At 38.7% G+C, this 17,566-nt stretch overlaps 1 protein-coding gene across 5 annotated transcripts in view; it reads right to left on the reverse strand.

Annotated features, from left to right (window-relative positions):
• ALCAM (activated leukocyte cell adhesion molecule) overlaps positions 1–17,566 on the reverse strand; it is a 184,179-nt gene that overhangs the window by 14,197 nt on the left and 152,416 nt on the right. For 2 of the 5 annotated variants that reach the window (XM_081138339.1, XM_081138343.1), the window contains exons 8-14: positions 16,386–16,518; positions 12,266–12,378; positions 10,035–10,170; positions 9,793–9,926; positions 7,195–7,327; positions 5,343–5,381; positions 4,936–5,053 (exon numbers count right to left, since the gene is read on the reverse strand). In XM_081138339.1, coding sequence (XP_080994465.1) covers positions 4,936–5,053; positions 5,343–5,381; positions 7,195–7,327; positions 9,793–9,926; positions 10,035–10,170; positions 12,266–12,378; positions 16,386–16,518 — 806 coding nt within the window. Of the gene's footprint in view, positions 1–4,935; positions 5,054–5,342; positions 5,382–7,194; positions 7,328–9,788; positions 9,927–10,034; positions 10,171–12,265; positions 12,379–16,385; positions 16,519–17,566 lie in introns of all 5 variants that reach the window. The other 3 variants (XM_081138340.1, XM_081138341.1, XM_081138342.1) reach the window with 3 other exon arrangements.

The raw sequence follows: 17,566 nt of genomic DNA on the forward strand, positions 1-17,566 counted from the left end.
AATTTTATTTTCTTCCTTCTGGCTGCGTGCCAGACGATGGAAAGGGAAAGAGAGAGGAGCCAGAGGTTGGGTTAGCCCGACTTCTAACACAAGGGGGGAGACCATGTCAGCCCCGGCCTTCAGAACACACGCTTCCCCCCAGCACTGCCCTGAATGCCAGCAGGACGTCAAAGTCAGAGGTAAAATTTAACCCCAAAGAAGTCCTGGGGAGGCACCAACGTATATTTGAAAAGACTGTACAAGGGATACGGAATACACTTGGGCAGGTTACTCTCCCTGAGCCTTTGATACTATGAACTAGGATTAATTGTATTCCCCTCACTAAGTTGTTGAGGATTTCAGTAAAAGAACAAAAACAAAAAAGAAAAAAAGAAAAAAAAGAGTAGTAGGTGCTTATGTAGTGATAAATGAGGAAAGATTAATAACGTGCTACAAAGGGTCCCCCAGCACTATCTTTCCAATTTATTCAGTAGGGGGTCGATCTTCCCTCATCAGAGTGGGTATTGATTGGAAATATAATTCAGTTAAAATCAACTTTCTTGCGAGATTCTATTTCATACATCAAGAAATACTAATGAGAAGGGTTTAGAAAGGCCTAATATAACATTGTTTGCTGACGTCTCAGTGTTAGAGGCAAGTCCTCTTCAGTCCTTTGCAATTTAGAACGGTCTTGGTTTTTCTGAGACAAGGGGAATAATACGGTGCTCTATAAAGGCAGAACTCACGGAGGTATCTGTAATTTTTAGATTTCCAGATTGCCTATATGTTACACACTCATTTTCATGAAAATAGTCACGAGTTCCTCATTTGCAAAACATCAGTGTCTCGGTAAGTTTCCGATATACAGACAATGTGTATTTTGAGGTTACGAATGCCGGGTAAACGTGTCTTCCTCCCAGCTCAGTGGTGAGAGGCATGGCGGTCAGGGGTCTTTTAAGCGCGACCACCCTGGAAGTTACGGCTTTAATAAGCCTCTGAGCGACTCTGTGTCTGCAGCACGCTGACTTTTCCCTTCCTCTTTGGCTCTTTTAATTTTTCATTAGCTCTTGCACTATAAGCTATGCAGAGAGGATTTGAAACTCAAATAGTCACATTTAACTTCCCGCAGAGGTGAAAACAATGTTCGGACGACAGGATGGAGAGAAAATGAATAAATAATTTAAAAATTATTAAATTATCTCTAGTTCGTTAATGTTCTCCAACCTGTTAAACAACTAGACATCGAGTGGGCTTAGTCAATGAATGCCTTTTGCCCAGAACTGTTAGTTAAGACCCTATATATATGGGAGATATCAGTCATCCATTCTCATTATCAAAAAAATCTCCAATTTAAAAAACTTCCCATGAGAAGTTATGTGAATCAAAGCAGCAGAGGAATCGTGAGTCCTTACTCTGCTATGAATATATCACCTCAAAGTGCTAAGCACCGCTGCTAAGCACTTCCTGCTGCAGGTCTCCACATTAAAAATAGATATAAAAATAGATAGCTCATAATAATGGAATGGGGAGTGCATGTTAGCTGGGTAGCCGCTAGGTATCTTAACAAATACACTCTTAAATTCTACTTGGGCATAAAAGATTTGCTTTTCTCGTCTCTCTCAAATGAATTTCTAAATTGCCAATACAAATAATTTCCCCTAAATGTTTCTCGAAATTCACCACTGAGCTAGATGTATCAATGCGGCTTTTAAATCAGATATTTGACTCATAATTTGTTGCTCGAAGTTGTTTGCAACAAGGGGTGACTCACTAAGTTTATTGACGGTATTATTTTGTAGGATGGTAAACACAAGGCAATGTTTCTTTAGGTATCTGGGGGGAAGTCTGGACCAGATCTTTATTAAAAATCTCTCACAGGCATGTAAAATGGTGATAAATTAGCTACAGGTGGAAATGAAACCCTTGCATTAACTTGTAAATTTGAGGGAATGATCTAGAAGAGAAGAAAGGGAATACAGTAAAGCCAAATATGCCTTAGCAGTTCCGAACTTGAAGGCTTTTGTTATAAATCTGAATACCGAAGAAAGGGATTGGCGAGGACTCATTGCTACAACGCCGCCTTGTGTCCGAGGGCGCCGGTTCGGAACAACCTGCTAAGAACCCCCAGGAAAGCAAAGCACTCAGCGACCTTGCAGAGCCCCGCAGATTCCTAAGAAAACACTTCCATGCTTGGGGTGAGAACTGAAATTTATCACTTTGATTACCAATACTACTAACTCTAGAAAAGTTGGTACACTTTTCAATTAAGTAACAGGTATTTGAATGAATGTTCAAGTTGGATGGTAAAAACTGCACTTAATGAGATACCTTAAGAAATTCAGAAAGTCTTCTCCATTAACCTACAGACACTATAAAGCCAAGTGTCTGACATTTATTTACCCATGATTTTAATTTGGGGTTACCGTATGGTAATAACCAATGAAGTAACAACCTCCGCCCCCACACATACATTTCTTCTGTTCATAGATGGGAATTAGAATACTGGGAATTAGGATAGTATATTAAGGAAGTTGGGGATACTCCAAGAATCTAATAATCATTTGATAGTAATGCAGAGGACTGCTGTCTATTTTTCAGTTCAATTTCAGAATACAGGGAAATTTTATTTTCATTTTTTTAGGAAACGAGATTACTTCGGAGCGGATCAGAAAACCCAAGTAAATAAAATAGAAATACCCTAGAGACTAAGCTGTTAGATTTTGAGTACCTTATTGTGGATTACAGATTTTGATCATTAGGAAACGTATACAAATAGGTGGTGAATTTCTATAAGCTAGATACTGCCTCTGGGCAACTCTTTGCATTTCCTTTCACTTTCATGGGGCAGGCAGGAAATTTTCTAAATTTTCCATAGAAACCATAGACACAAACCCACATGAAGTTGTTGCAGGCAAAATGTTTATTGAGGAAAAGAACAACTGTTATCATGTGATGGTGGAGACTGCCCAAGACTGAGGAGTGAAGTTCCAAGATCAGAAGAAATTGTACCCTGATGTGGGTGTGACCATGCACATCAACCTCAGCCCACAACTGGAAAATGTTACTGTCTCATGTGACGAAAAAAGAGAAAAAGTAAGGCACCATGAGAGGAAGTAAGGCCGAGAGATAAAGCAGAAAGATTCTAAAGCATCACTGCCTAAATCAAACGTGATTGTGCAAGTCATTTAAACATTCTCTGCCTTAGTTTTTTCAAATGAAAAATATGAATAATAATAGTATCTACTTCCAAGATGAGTTGTAAGAACAAAACAGAGCTTAGTACATTATGTGACTTTAAAATTTCTGAGCTATTGCCTCTCTTTGATGGCAGCTCCATTTGAACATTTCTCCACTAAAATTGTTAATATCTTTATAGGGTAAGATCATGAACCTTGAGTCTGCTTTTTCTTTTGATTTTCTTTAAGTTAACTTACCTGAGTTTGTTAAAAGGAGTTATATTAGACAACAAGAAAATATAAAATTAAGTCCAAAGTTGCCACTAGCTATACGCATCTCCTTGCAAAAGTCAATGACTTCATTTGTAAGATAAGAGGATTTAAACCCATGTTTGAGATGAGTGGCATACCACAGAACCACCAATAAAGCTTTTTAAAAATGCAAATGCTAAGACCCACCTCTGCCCAGTCACGTTTGAATACAGGGCGAGGGCTAGAGTGAGGGGGAACAAGTACTAAGCACGTGTGCACGTGAAGAACCTTCACCAGTCAATTGGATTTTCATCATAAACCCCTGTTAGATTATTTGTAAGGTTGATAACATCTGCATTATTTTATGATGCTAATAATTTTAAATCTAAACACCATCTAAGTCATTTTCAAAGTAGTCTTGGTACTTTTCCTAATCAATTTTTTAAAAATTAAAAACAAAATAATGATGAAATTTTCTCTGAATTAGATCCCTCTATGGAGCAAAGTGAACTAAATAGGATAGAGGAGTGGTGACAACGAGGTAATTCTAGCTCACGGGCAGTTTCACTGCTGGCTGGACCTGTCCCTGCAAAGACACCTGGCCGCTATTTATTTATTTATTTGTTTGTTTATTTATTTATTTATTAGGAAAGGAGAGGGAAAGAGAGAGAAGCAGCACTGTGAGAGTGCGACATCGATGGGCTGCCTCCGGCATGCCCCGAACCCGAGATCGAGCCCCCAACCTGGGCCTGGGCCCTTACTGGGAATCTAATTAGCAACCTTTCAGTGCACAGGACGACACCCAACCAACTGAGCCACACTGGCCAGGGCTAGTCACTTTAATTCATCTCCACCAACCTCCATCGAATGGTTTAGAATGGTTGACTTTTAGGCAAAATGGGCTTTTTAAAAATCCACCAAAGTTCTTTGATGACTCTCTCTCCCCGCCTCCTCCCTTCCCTGAGATTTGAAAGTCTGTTCCATGCTTCTATGTCCCTGGATCTATTGTGTTCATCAGTTTATTTTGTTCATTAGATTCCACATATGAGTGAGATCATGTGATACTTGTCTTTCTCTGACTGGCTTAAATATGCACAAATGCATAACCCACGGACACAGACAATGGCATGGGGAAGGCCTGGGGGTGGGGTGGATAAGGGGGGAGGGGGTCAATGCGGGGGTTGGGGAAGGGGACATCTGTAACACTTTCAACAATAAAGATAAATTTAAAATAAATAAATAAATAAAAATAATCCACCTAGGCACTGAAAAAGTTGAACAGTTGAATTCAGACTACTGACTGAGAAAAGTAATGAGGCACATGTGAAGTCCCACCCCCAAGCCACGTCCCCAGTGGTGGTAATGCGATCACTACTGAAAGCAGAACAGGATAGGGTCAGCCTGATGAGGGTGACAAGTCTTTCCTACCTAGAAATTCCATGCCCAGCTGGAGGAAGCACAATTAACACCTTGCATTTTCCCCCAGTGGACGTCATTGAACAATGAAGATCTTTTCCCCACAACTTACTTTGACTTCTTCATGTACAGCCAGTAGACGACACCAGCAACCAGGGCAGCAAGCAGGAGACCAACAACGATGCCCACAATTAGCTTTGCCTGGTCATTCACCTTTTCTCTGTTTTCATCTACAACAAAGAAGAAAAGCCCAGGCGATTATAGATAATACCAAGGATTTTTGAAAAGGAGTCAATCTAGTTATTATTTCTTATTAAAAATTATCGTGGCTCACCACTATTAGTAACATGCAAACTTGTGAATTGAAAGGATGAAACTTTAGCATTCTTACTATCTTGTCTCATTCGCTATTTTCATTCAAGTTAAAATTGTGGAGGCTAAGAAAATTACTTAAACAATGACACTTCATAAATCTTGAGCTGATAGTCAAGGAAGGAGAGTCTGCAGCATAGTACCTACCACTTATCTCGTCTGCCTCATCGTGTTCTGGAATACTTACTGAAATGAAAAATGTTAATATGAAATTAAAAACAAAATTTGTTGATAAATGAAAGTCACCTTTACTATTATAGTATGATGTAATAATACTCAAAGATAAAATATCTATCCTACAGCTAGGGGTAGGAAAAAAATTACATTTAATAGAGCGTGAATTTCCCTCCAAAGAAATTAATCTTCTTTTAAGGAAAGGAGAGTAGTTGAAACTGCAAAGGTATTAATCTCCCATAAAAAAAATTCACAACTGACAAGCTGTCGCATTAATCTAAAATCCATAGTAATTTTGTAATTTCCCACAATCTACCACCTTTTAATCAGACTTTTTTTTTTTTTTTGTAAAGAGAAAGAAATTACCACATCTGAATTTTCCCTGCCTCAATAGAGGATAATTAATTTTCCTCTTTAGTGTCATGGACTTACCACTAGAGACCTCCTCAAAGTGGTGGGGCTAGAGGTTAACACCCGGGATGTCTTGGAGGTGAAGAGGCACTGTATGTGATGTTTGCAAAAGCCTTCAAATAACTGTGACAGTGCCGCCTGCCTGGCTCAGTTTAAGAATCCCCGTTGTGATGGATTATCAGCTAATATCAAACTACATAAATATTCCTCTGTGCATGGGCCTGAATCGGGGCTTCCAGTGATATTGGTTAAACTACAGATTCCCAGACCCTTCCTCATAAAAACTGGGATCTTGGGAGGTGCTCACTGAATTGAAAATCTATTGTATTAAATGCTGATCAAGCCACTGCTTAGTCCAGGAAACCACCCTTGAATGGGTTAAAATAAAAAGAGAGACCCGTGTTCAGGAAGGAAGGAGAAGTTCTCTTTCTAGGTAGGACAAATCAATACTCTCTGAATTAAATTTTGAGAAGTCAATGCTCCTATTTTAGAGTCAAATTTGTTTGATTCTTTTCTTGTCAGTTCGGCAGGCTTTTATATTCCAGTCATAATCGGCTAAGAACTATTATCTCTAGATAATTTTTTTCTCCTGGCTCCAGCTAAGTCCTCGCGAGGATATGCCTGTCCTGCTAATGTCACACACAGGATTCCAAATGACGGGAGGAATAAAAGTTTGGAGGATCCAGAGCTGAGCCTCATTCTAGGCCAGTCCTGATTTCAGGTTGACATGGTAATAGGGACAATGACAGAACTGAAGATGATGGAAAATTTCAAATAAAGGACAACTGTTTTCAGAAGAAGCTGCCTTTGATATGTATGTGTTACCCTGATTTCACTATTGATAGATTTTTTTTTCACTTTTTTTGAGATAATCTCATCTGATTTTTAACTATGATTCAAATATGATATTCAAAAGCATCAATCATAAAAAATAGATTCGTTATTCAGACACCAGTTTTACTACCATTTTGCTGAATGACTTTAAGCATGTGGCATTCTTGTACAAATAAATACCACAAAGAACTAGAATGCAAAATAACAGGTTAAAGATAATTAAAATTTTACCAAAATTAAAACTGTTACAGAAATGCTGTTAAAAAATCTTTGAATTATCTGTATTCTGAACACAAAACATAGATTAAATAATAGCAACTCTGTTTATATCATCTGTTGCTCTTGGGAAATATTCCTGTGTAAGTTAAGGTCTTTGACCCATAAAACATGAAATGATTTGGCTGTCAAGACAAGGACTGTACAGAACAGACACCTGAAATAAAAAAAAGAACCTGTGATGATGACAACAAATGCAAAATAAATAAAACTTACCATAATGCAGTATAGGAAGATGGAACTGAAGATTTTAAACTAATGAAGAATTTTCTTACTTTTTTAATGCCAGAAATGAAATACTCACTAGCAGAGACATTCAGGGAGTTTACTGTTCTCTCCAGCTGGTTTTCTGCTGTGCAAGTTAATGTAACATTCTCTTCAGGGGAAATGATAATTTTACTATAATACCTGCCATTGATATAAGGAGATTCCTCTGTCTGGAAAAGAAAAGAGAAATATGGATGTAGAAATGGAACTAGATTAAAAACATGGGAAAGAGTGATCCTGAGTGAAACAGGATAGGTGTGGTGCTCTGTAGTGCTATCTGGTGTTCAAGGGTATATGTAAGGTCACAGACATAGACCACTTCAAGTTTACATCAGAGATGAAAAAAATGTAGTAAATCCATAATTGGATCCCTGTTTATGTTTTGATTGTAAATTCTAATAATTAAATTCATTAGGCTCATCTTTTCCAACAGATGCTCAGGTTAGCTAATATTTTGGCATGATTAGTACTTGTCTCAAAATAATTAATTAATGATTATCAATTCTCCCTTAATATACTAATGAATTTAGCTCTTGTTTGTAAATTATCACATTGCTCTCCACTACAGGGGTTAATTCCTTTCTCTCAGACCATTATATCTAGTACATATTTATACAGGATTTTACTCATGGGAAATCTAACCTTTTCCCCCCTCAGCTTTCCTGAGCTAAATGCAGTGGATGGATTCTTTTTAGTTACTGGTAAATTCATTTGGTTGTTGTGAAGTGTTGATGAGGACAATCACTGCATTTAATTCATCCAAACACGAGACAATTCACTTTAATTTCTTCCCTAGGACTAGACTCCTAAGTCCAACATGACTAAAGCAAGTGTGTACTTGTGCTCTTTCCTCAATCACCCTATTTATACATGCCATGTATTGGTCCCCACTTACTTTCTCTTAGACTGCAATGTAAGGACCTTGAGAACAAGAGTTAGATTTATGCTTAGGGATATTGTCTAGTCCCTGGGTCAGGGTGGGGCAGGGTTTTCAGGCATTGCAAAATAATAGATTCACCATGTGTTTGTGGAGGGTACAAATAAAAGATTATGTGTATCAGCACAAACCTAGAACAAGAAAAATAACATATCACCTAGTGGGCCAGAATCAATTCTTCTCCTTGACAATGAAGAATGGCATTATTATTTTTATCCTCATAGTAAGTTCACCTGCTATTTTACTACTTCCCACCAGTATTTTTCATGTGACTTTCTCACTGACTCTTTCTTCTTGTTATTTTTATCTCTACAAAACATATTTGCTCATTTCTACGATGGCCTTTTAAATATTTGTATCTTTCAGTCATCAAATGTTTATTGTGTGCTTATATTTCTATTCTCTATGCTTATATGACCATACCTATAGGTTCTTTTTGGCTTAATTATTACTTAATTGAACAAGAAAGGGGGGAAAAAGAAAAAAAAAGTCATTTTTGATGCTAAAAAATTAACCTCTACATTGTACAAGAGGTTCACGTCTTTCTCCTGAGTCAGGACACCTACATTTCCTTCCAGAGCCTCTCTGTCCTGCTCCTGCATGGTTTCTTGTGTGTCTCCATCGCCTAACCAAATCAGTAGTCACTTGCTTTGGGGACCTTCCATACTTGGAGTTATGCAAATATATATGCATCACTCATAGGTAAAAGAGTCAAAATTCACCTTGCTCCGCAAAACCGCATTATACAATGTGGACCAGTGGCCCAACTTCCCTGGACAGGGAAAGAGTAGAAATTTTAACTGAAAACTCAATTGCAAGTCTGCTTGATGCATGCCTTCCAGATGGCAACTGGGCCAGAGCTGGAAGGAGGCAGCACAGGGGACTCAGATCATCGAACGGCACCTCTGGGTGTTGCTGAAGAGCCTTTCACTGGCTCCACGGAGAAGGGGGACGTGAAGACTTGTCGTGGAGAAACTGGAATTAGCAAGAATCTCGATAACTGAGCAGACTGGCAATTCAGTGGGATTACAGCTCTGAACCCCTAGTGACAGGCCAGATTCTCATTCTTTTTTTTTGTCAAAGTGAAAAGAAAGTTACTGGTAGTGTTCATAAGTTCTTAGCCCTTTACTATTACTAAAATGTCCTGACAAAGGTACAAATATTACTGCTTGGTTTATGTTTCCTTTGGTTCAGAAGGAAACATCCTAGACACTATATATTTAACTAGCTTTACTCTGGCCCTGGCCCTGGTGCACACAGACCAGACCGTATGTTCAGAAACACTGAATGTGTCCTTCACCACACTCCAGGGCCCAGTTTTAAGAAGAAATAGCCCTTAATGTGTGTAAGAAAAGTAATGGAGGCCACTTACACTCAGATGTGTAAGTTTATGATGCAGAAAAGTGCATACCTTAATGTTTTAATCACCACGTTTCAGGGATTAATGACCATAGAACAACACTCACTTTACGCTCTTTTGAAAACAGATACTGGCCACAGCATCATGACTCTTTCATTCTCCATGGCCCTGGGATTTAAAAGTCTCTCTTTGAACCATGTTCTGCCTTTGGGAAAATTAAAAATTTAGCAAAAGCTTCCTCTGAGAACACACTGCAGACTTCACATTGGTAACAAGCTAGCCCATGGTGTAGGTCGAGATAAAACCGCGCAGCACAGAACAAGAAGACAAATACTTGCTTGGTTTATGACACTCCCGCTACCGGTTATTGTCCACTGTATAGCAGGCTTCGGAAACCCTTCCACATGGCAGATGATTGTTTTAGACAGTCCACTGGGATCGGTTTTCTTTGTCATTTTGATTTGAGGTTTTCCTAAAGTATTATGAAAATTAAAATAAGATGTTAAACTAAGGTCATAAAAGTAATCAGAGAGCAAATTCTCAAAGGAAAATCTGAATGGGTGTTCAAGTCTCTTATTACCTTCTACAATGAGAGTCAAGGACTCTCTTTTCTTTAGTCCTTCCACCTCCTGCAAGGCAGTTTCGCAGACATAGTTTCCCGCATCCTGATAGTGGAGACTAGAAAATGATGGGCTAGATTTAAGCCTGGTGTTATCCTGATTAAATAAAAAGTTAATTACTTCACAGGGCACAATAACAATTCTCAATATGTTTACTAGATAAATTATTAAGCCTAAAATGATTCTTCTGGGTCTAATGAAAACGCAAACTTATTTTTCTTTACTTCAGACGCCTTTGAAAATAGATTTCCTTTTTCCTTTGTAGTTCTGTAGGATTGGACATTATTTCAGATTCTTCTGCTTACTAAATTTATAATTTGGAGCAAGTTCATAAACTTTTGAGACTCAGTTTCCTTATTTGTAAAATGGGGTAATAACCATTTTGAAGTGTTGTGAGGACTTGATATAAACAATATAATGTGCTTACACTAAGGAAAGCTTTAGATTCATAGTAATTACTCCTTGCGGTAAATGTAGATAACCAGGAATGACAAACCCTGAAGACTTGTGCTACATAATCAATGATGAGTATAGGTGGTGCCTGAAAGTCATTTTATAGGATACAATTATCACAATAGGGGATCCATTGCAGGCCCAGGGTAATTAGGACAAAATGCTTTTTGAAGAGACCCTTAATAACAGCTTACTATCCTAATTTCCATGAAAAAATAAAATGCAACATTTAATTTTTTAAAAAATCACTCGATATACGGAAAATGATGCTATTTATCAGGAATTGAAATGCTCATAAGCAGACACCTAAGCAGAATCCTAAGATTATGTGGTCTTTGTCCATTATGATTTTTTCCCCCCTCTACCATCAACCAATCAATGGCCAGACAATATTGATCAGCACCACTCATATTAGGTATTCCATTAACAAGTGGCTGCAATTGATACAGAAGTTGATTTAGCCAAGTAAACTAGCTTCTCTAGTCCTGCAGTAACACAGACTGTGAGTGTTCATAATGCTACTGGGTGTTCTAGTTGCCTAGAACTTGTTTAGCCCTTAGGCCATCAACTACTATAAATATTTTATGCTAAACATGCAGTCTATAGAGTAACACTTTAATATCTGAGTGAGCAAGAAGTTGTGATAAGGGTATGGTTAAAACAAAGTGCGATAAGAAAGTGAGAGTCAGAGAACAAGTAACAGGACCTGGCATTAACAGACATCAAAGAGCAATACAGAATAATTTATATTTTCATCAAGAAGAAACTAGTAATACATTTCTCCACAATTGTTTATAAAGATAATACTTGTCAACCCCTATTTCAAATGGTTGGTATGTGTTTTATCCACACATTACTGGTTAAATGCTACTGTTAAATGCTACTGTTCCATGTTCTGGGGATAAATGCACTGGGTCCTTAGATTTATTAGACAAGGATTTGAGTGAAGGGATCAGAATTACAACCATTGCCTTTGGTAAGAACTCTGTCTCAAATCACAAATTACCAATCCTACTTTCTCACTCTAAAAATATAGCAATAATTGGGTCCAGGTAATGCCCTACATATCTGACAATTACAAGAAAATATAAGCACTTACTCAAGAAGTGCTGACTAAACTCCTAAGAAGTTCCAGATGTTCTACTATGGCTCAAGGGTAAAGAGAGATATGTACCTCCAAAGAGCTACTAGTTCAGTAGAACCCACATTCAGACACTTAAGATTAGTGTCAACACAGTAGTTACTCTCAGCAAGGCCTGAGCTTGAGTCTACTCTGTCACTTATGTGCTCTCTGATTTCCTTCATCTCAACCTCTTTATGAATAATGTGAGGAAATAATAAATGTCCTGCATATTTCACAGGGTTGCTGTAACTGTCATGTGAGAATAATGTGGGTTACCACACACCATAAATCGTTAAGCTCTAAAGAATAGAGATGTATATGTGTGTGTCTCTGAGCATGTGTATATCTGTATAATTACTTAGTATATGCACATAATTAAATTAATGCCCCCAAACTAAGTTTCAGAGCATCAGTTACAGGTGCTATACTATTGTTGAGCTCCTCTAAAATTTTATTGTGACATGACTTGTATTATTATAGATAAAGAGGATATGAGCGTGGGTGTATAAACACATTGCTCCTGAATATACATATTTGGATATCTCATAAAACAGAAAAGAAGCCTAAGAAGGAATCAGTTCAAACAGCAGAATATTACCAAGGAACGTTACTTACTTTCATCCATACCACGGTTGCGTTCCTACTAGCAGATATTGTGCACGACACCGGCAGGGCATCGCCAATCTGCTTGGTCACTTCCCCACTTGGATTTAAGGACAAATCCAAATCTGTGAAGCAGAAAAATCTGCTTAAAATGCAAACTCCAGGAAAGTAAGATAGTCAAAATAGTTTGGAGAAGAAACGATGAAAAAAAAAATCCCTCTAACTGCACTTGAAAATTCAGAACTGATTTATGTGACTGAAATAACCGAACTGTAGCATAATCAGTCATTTTTCAAGCGAGCTTTGAGACCAGGTTAGACAAGTGAATGGTCAACCTAATTGATTATGCATTTGTTTGCAGTTAACATGATTGATGTTTTCACTGCACATATGTGTTCCCCAGGGGTCTATCACCTTAAGAAGAAAAAAAAATTCTTAAATCACTTCTGGAAGAAAATAAAGAATGATGATGGTGAGGTAAACATTATAAAAAGAATAGGTAAAGCATACCATGGGAAAATCAAGTATATTTAGCCAGCCGGTGATAAATTGAAAAGTCATGAGGTAGTCTACGTAGTTCCTTCAGAGAGAATTGACTGTGGTCGTTAAATATTTTTTTAAAATTGTATTCCATTTCTCATGCAGTTGAAACTTTAAATGAGATCTATTGTAAGGTACACTGTTCGCAGATATCATCTTTTAAAAATAGAGTCTATACACATCTAAGGAGGTATGATCTTTTAGACGGAAAGTAATTTCTATAAAAATCTCCCTGTCATAGCGTAATCTGTATGAGGAAAATCCAGTTCAATACAACAGACATTTATTGTACAGCTACTATGTTCCAAGCACTAATGGGAGATACAGAGATGAATCACGAGCTTACAATGCGCAGTTTTTGAGGGAGAGGCGATTGTGCTCAACTATGCAACTATAACACCCAGTGGCATGAAATCAGCACCCGGTGGCGAATGTGCTAATAATGAGGATCCTGCTCGATAAATATTTGTTGAAAAACTAAAGGAAGGGCTACAAACAGAGGCACAAGCGGAGACGTATGGGAAAATAGAGACCAGAGCCAAACTGGGCTTCAAAGCAGTAATACAGGTTTCCTATAGGTGGTAATTTGTCTGTGGCCCCAGGGGGTGAGAAGAGCTTTGATAAGTGGAGATCCAGGAAAAGCTTCTGCCACATAAGCAAAGCCAAAGAGGCGAGGGAGCCCGGCAGATTTCACCACGGTGAGAAAGCTGGTCAGAACGGTTATAGCACAGGGAGGATGAATTAACTGAGGCCAGGCTGGAAAGGACTGTGCCTGCTGTTTTCAGTGGGGGGACTTTATTCTACAGCAGTGGGATTCTGTAACTGTACCCTGTGCTTCTCATTGGTCCTACATGTCCTAATTGTAATTTGTTGATTGTGTGAACATCATTTTAAAATTCTTGCTTCTTGCCCAGCCGGGCGTGGCTCAGCGGTTGAGCGTCGACCTAGGATCCAGGCGAATGGGGTTCGATTCCCGGTCAGGGCACATGCCCGGGTTGCGGGCTGCAGCCGATCAATGACTCTCTCATCATTGATGTTTCTGTCTCTCTCCCTCTCCCTTCCTCTCTCTGAAATCAATAAAGATATATTTAAAAAAAAAATAAATTCTTGCTTCTCCTGCTAGGCTGGAAGCACCATGAGGCTACCATAGCTTGAGTTGTGACTGTGTTTCCAGTGTCTGACACATGATAGGCTCTCAAGAACTAGTGAATGAATGAAGTATGTTTTCTCAGTTTCTCATGAATATTAAAATGTGCATGATCACATGGAAAAGTGGAGTTTCCTCAGCATATTTTGAAGAATTATATTTAACTGAAAATTCTACTTAGGGCGAGTCAGAAGTTTTCCTTTGCTGGATAGTTAACTGGCCAGTGATAAGAGATTTTAAAGAGTGAGGATGGATGAGCTTTGGACGTCCTGATAAAGGATCTGCGTGTGCACTTATGGGCGGCGGAACAGCAGCCACTCCAGCGGCAGCTCTGGGTGTGCGGGCCGGAGCCCTGCTCAGGGCCTGCTCTGCAAACATGTCCGGGTTCGGGCTGGAGTTTCCCCAGCCACACTCCCTCTGTCATCAATGCAAAGAAAACAAATCTTGTTTTTGGAAAACAAACAAGCAATCAAGATTAAATGGGCAAAAATAGGATTTTTATGTTTTCATTTCATGTGACAGAGTAAAATCTTGATTTACTTGCAATACTCTTTTCAGCTTTTAAGGAGCGAAGTAGGACTTAAAGCCTAATGTTAACAGTCTACCTGTCAAAACTAAAAAGCATCTAGATCCAGTAAAATGCACTGGACTCCAATTAAACTGTGAAATGCTTTGTAGATTTTCTTTCTCATCCCAGCTGATCATGGAGGTACTGTGTGGCTGCAACCAAGTCTTTTTTTTTTTTTTTTAAATATATCTTTATTAATTTCAGAGAGGAAGGGAGAGAGACAGAAACATCAATGAAGAGAGTCATTGATCGGCTGCCTCCTGCACGCCCCCGACTGGGGATCGAGCCCACAACCCGGGCATGTGCCCTGACCGGGAATCGAACCCCGATCGCCTGGATCCTAGGTTGACGCTCAACTGCTGAGCCACGCCAGCCAGGCTGCAACCAAGTCTTTTGATTTATTGGTCTGTTACCTGTTTCCCCCTGCTTGATCTACAGGTGATACAAATAAGAGCCCTCTCCTTTCAGGGTCCCAGGGAGTAGCTAACATCTCTGAAATGTAAACATACCACCTCTGAGCACTGGATTCTTGGTTATTGGCCCAAGATCTCATGAACAGTTGTATCAGAGAGTTATTCCATAAGCAATTCTACATGCTGGTTACGGTCTCTTCACTTTTATTTTTTTATTTTTCATGGAACAGGCTGGATAAATGGTCCCATGACTGACTAGTCCTCAGAGAAAAGTAGCACTCTTGCTCTCCTGAGAGGTCACTGGTTTTTGTTTAAACAGTCCCTGGTGGCAACGTACTCAGATCTGTGCAACATGGACACGGGGCAAACAGAGAAACGGACGGGCTGTGTATATTTCTCAACAGTACACTGTTTTTATAGGCCTCCCAGGATGTCCTTTCAACGCCACACACTCCAAAGCAACCATCTGGTTACTCCACTCTCTAAAGTACCTTCTTGTATCTCCCTCAAAGTTTTGGCTTCTCTCCTACGTGTTTCCCAAGCATTGTGGGGAGAATGAAAGATTTAGAATCATTTCCTCAGAACAATTTCTAAAGTCTTTTTCAATGTTAAAACAAAGAAACCCCTCATACTCAGTGGGCTAGTAGTGGATCATGTCGAGAGGAAACCTTATTTATATGATGGTGCTGTTGGGTGCCAAAGATGTATCAGAAAGTTTGGTCTATACCTCCAAGCAGGACTGACATTTGCCCAAAGCACTCTGTGAAGTCTAGTGTCACCAGAGAGCAGCTCAAATTTGTTCCCAGTTTCCACAGTGCATCAAGCACATCAGTAATATAAACTGTCAGGAGTTACAAAGCAAAGAACACAAAGTGTCTGTTTTCTATGTGTATCTTTTTCTGTCACACTGAAGTAAATGTAACTTTTGAAGTACCTAGAGATGAAAAGCAGGTGAACATTAACCAAAAAAAAAAAAAAAAAAAGGTATTACAGAGTGATTTTGAAGAGGTCTGTTTCTAAAAAATTTCTATCTTCCTCTATAAAAAAAGCTAATAAATGGCTTTTAGGAGTTTCTACCTCTTCTTCCAAAGGTTGACTCTACATTAACTTTGTGTTGCTGGGCTTTGGATGTTAATAATATTTATTCTGTAATTTTTAAAGAGATACTTAATCTATACTTTTATGTGCCAAATGAAAACTTTGTAAACTTCAAGAATATCTAAATATTTTCTTAAAAGGTAAAATGAGTTATTTCTTTAATATTCATGCATATATTTTGTTGATTCCTCAAACTGAAGGTAGTAATAACAAAAGGCTGAGGTTTCCTACTGTCAAAAGTTGCAGCTAATGGATCCATGCAAGATTTCAGCGCTGCAGTGCAAACCTGGACCAAAGTGGAGCTGGTGTTTATGTCCTTCTGTAAGTCAAATGAAACCACGTTACGTGAAGAATAAAGTGACTTACAGTGAACTGTGATGGTGGTTGAAGCAATCATGCTCTTCTTGTCTATCAGGGAGCATCTGTAATCTCCTGTTGCATTGCGCCTCACATCTGTCAGAGTGTAAGTGTTTGAGCTTCGTATTCCCTCGGGCTGTCCCTTTCGACAGAGGCAAAATGTCAGGTTAGCACACTTGGTAGCTATAATACAGACAGTTGTATTTCTTGATGAAAATGACATTTCCTCAAATAAGTAAAAAAGGTCATATATTTCTTTGATTGGACAAACGAGAGGATAGTTGGTATTATCTGATTCCTGGAAAATAATTGATATTTAGGAGCTAATTTACATTGTATTGATGACATCTATTTTATTGATAGCATGGATTATGTTTTATTTTTATTTTAATTTCCAATATTTTATTTTTATATTTATGCCTTGCCTAATTTGACAGGAAAAGTCAAGGCAACTTAAAAGAAAGCATGCCATATATCCAAATAAAAAGGAGAAAAAGAAAGGTAGCAAGGAAGGAAGGAAGGAAATGAAGAAGGAAGGAAGGGAGGAAGGAAGGAAAAGGGGGAAAGAAAAAAAAGAGAAAAAAATAAAGGAGAAAAATACCCCAATAACAAACTAAAATATAAAAATATAAATGAACTAGGAATATATGTTAACCAAAAAAAAGATAAGTACCAGATATTGTTGCCAAAACTAAGACTAACATTTGGCCCTGTGACCCCTGATAGCCAAGATGGAAACTTAACTAGTTTCCAAATTTCGTTTGCACGATAGACAGAAACAGTGTGTCAATTTATTAGAAAACACAAAGCCATCTGTCAGCACGGAAGCCTAAAAGAAGTTCCTTAGATTGGTCTTCTGAGGAACGTCATGGATGACAGTCTTAAACACTACGGAGAAATGCAGCAGATGCCATTTTAAACATATCCCTGCAGCAAGTGCATGTAGAGTTGTACACGGCTCCTCTCGATAGACGGTCATAAAGGAAAGCTCAGGGCGAGCTGTGGGAGAGCGAAGGAGGGTCCTCAGACGGGCTGTCTCCTAGCCGGGCTCCAGGTCTCTGCGGCATCGAGAACATGTCCTAGGGAATTGTCCAAACGGCCCTCTCTACACAGCATCCCTTTCAGCTACGATACTGATAAAAGTTGAGGAGCTGGTGCCTCAAGACTGTATGCAACGGCTAGAGCCCCGG

The sequence above is a fragment of the Miniopterus schreibersii genome (assembly GCF_964146895.1).
Source record: "Miniopterus schreibersii genome assembly, chromosome: 5".
NCBI lineage: Eukaryota > Metazoa > Chordata > Mammalia > Chiroptera > Miniopteridae > Miniopterus > Miniopterus schreibersii.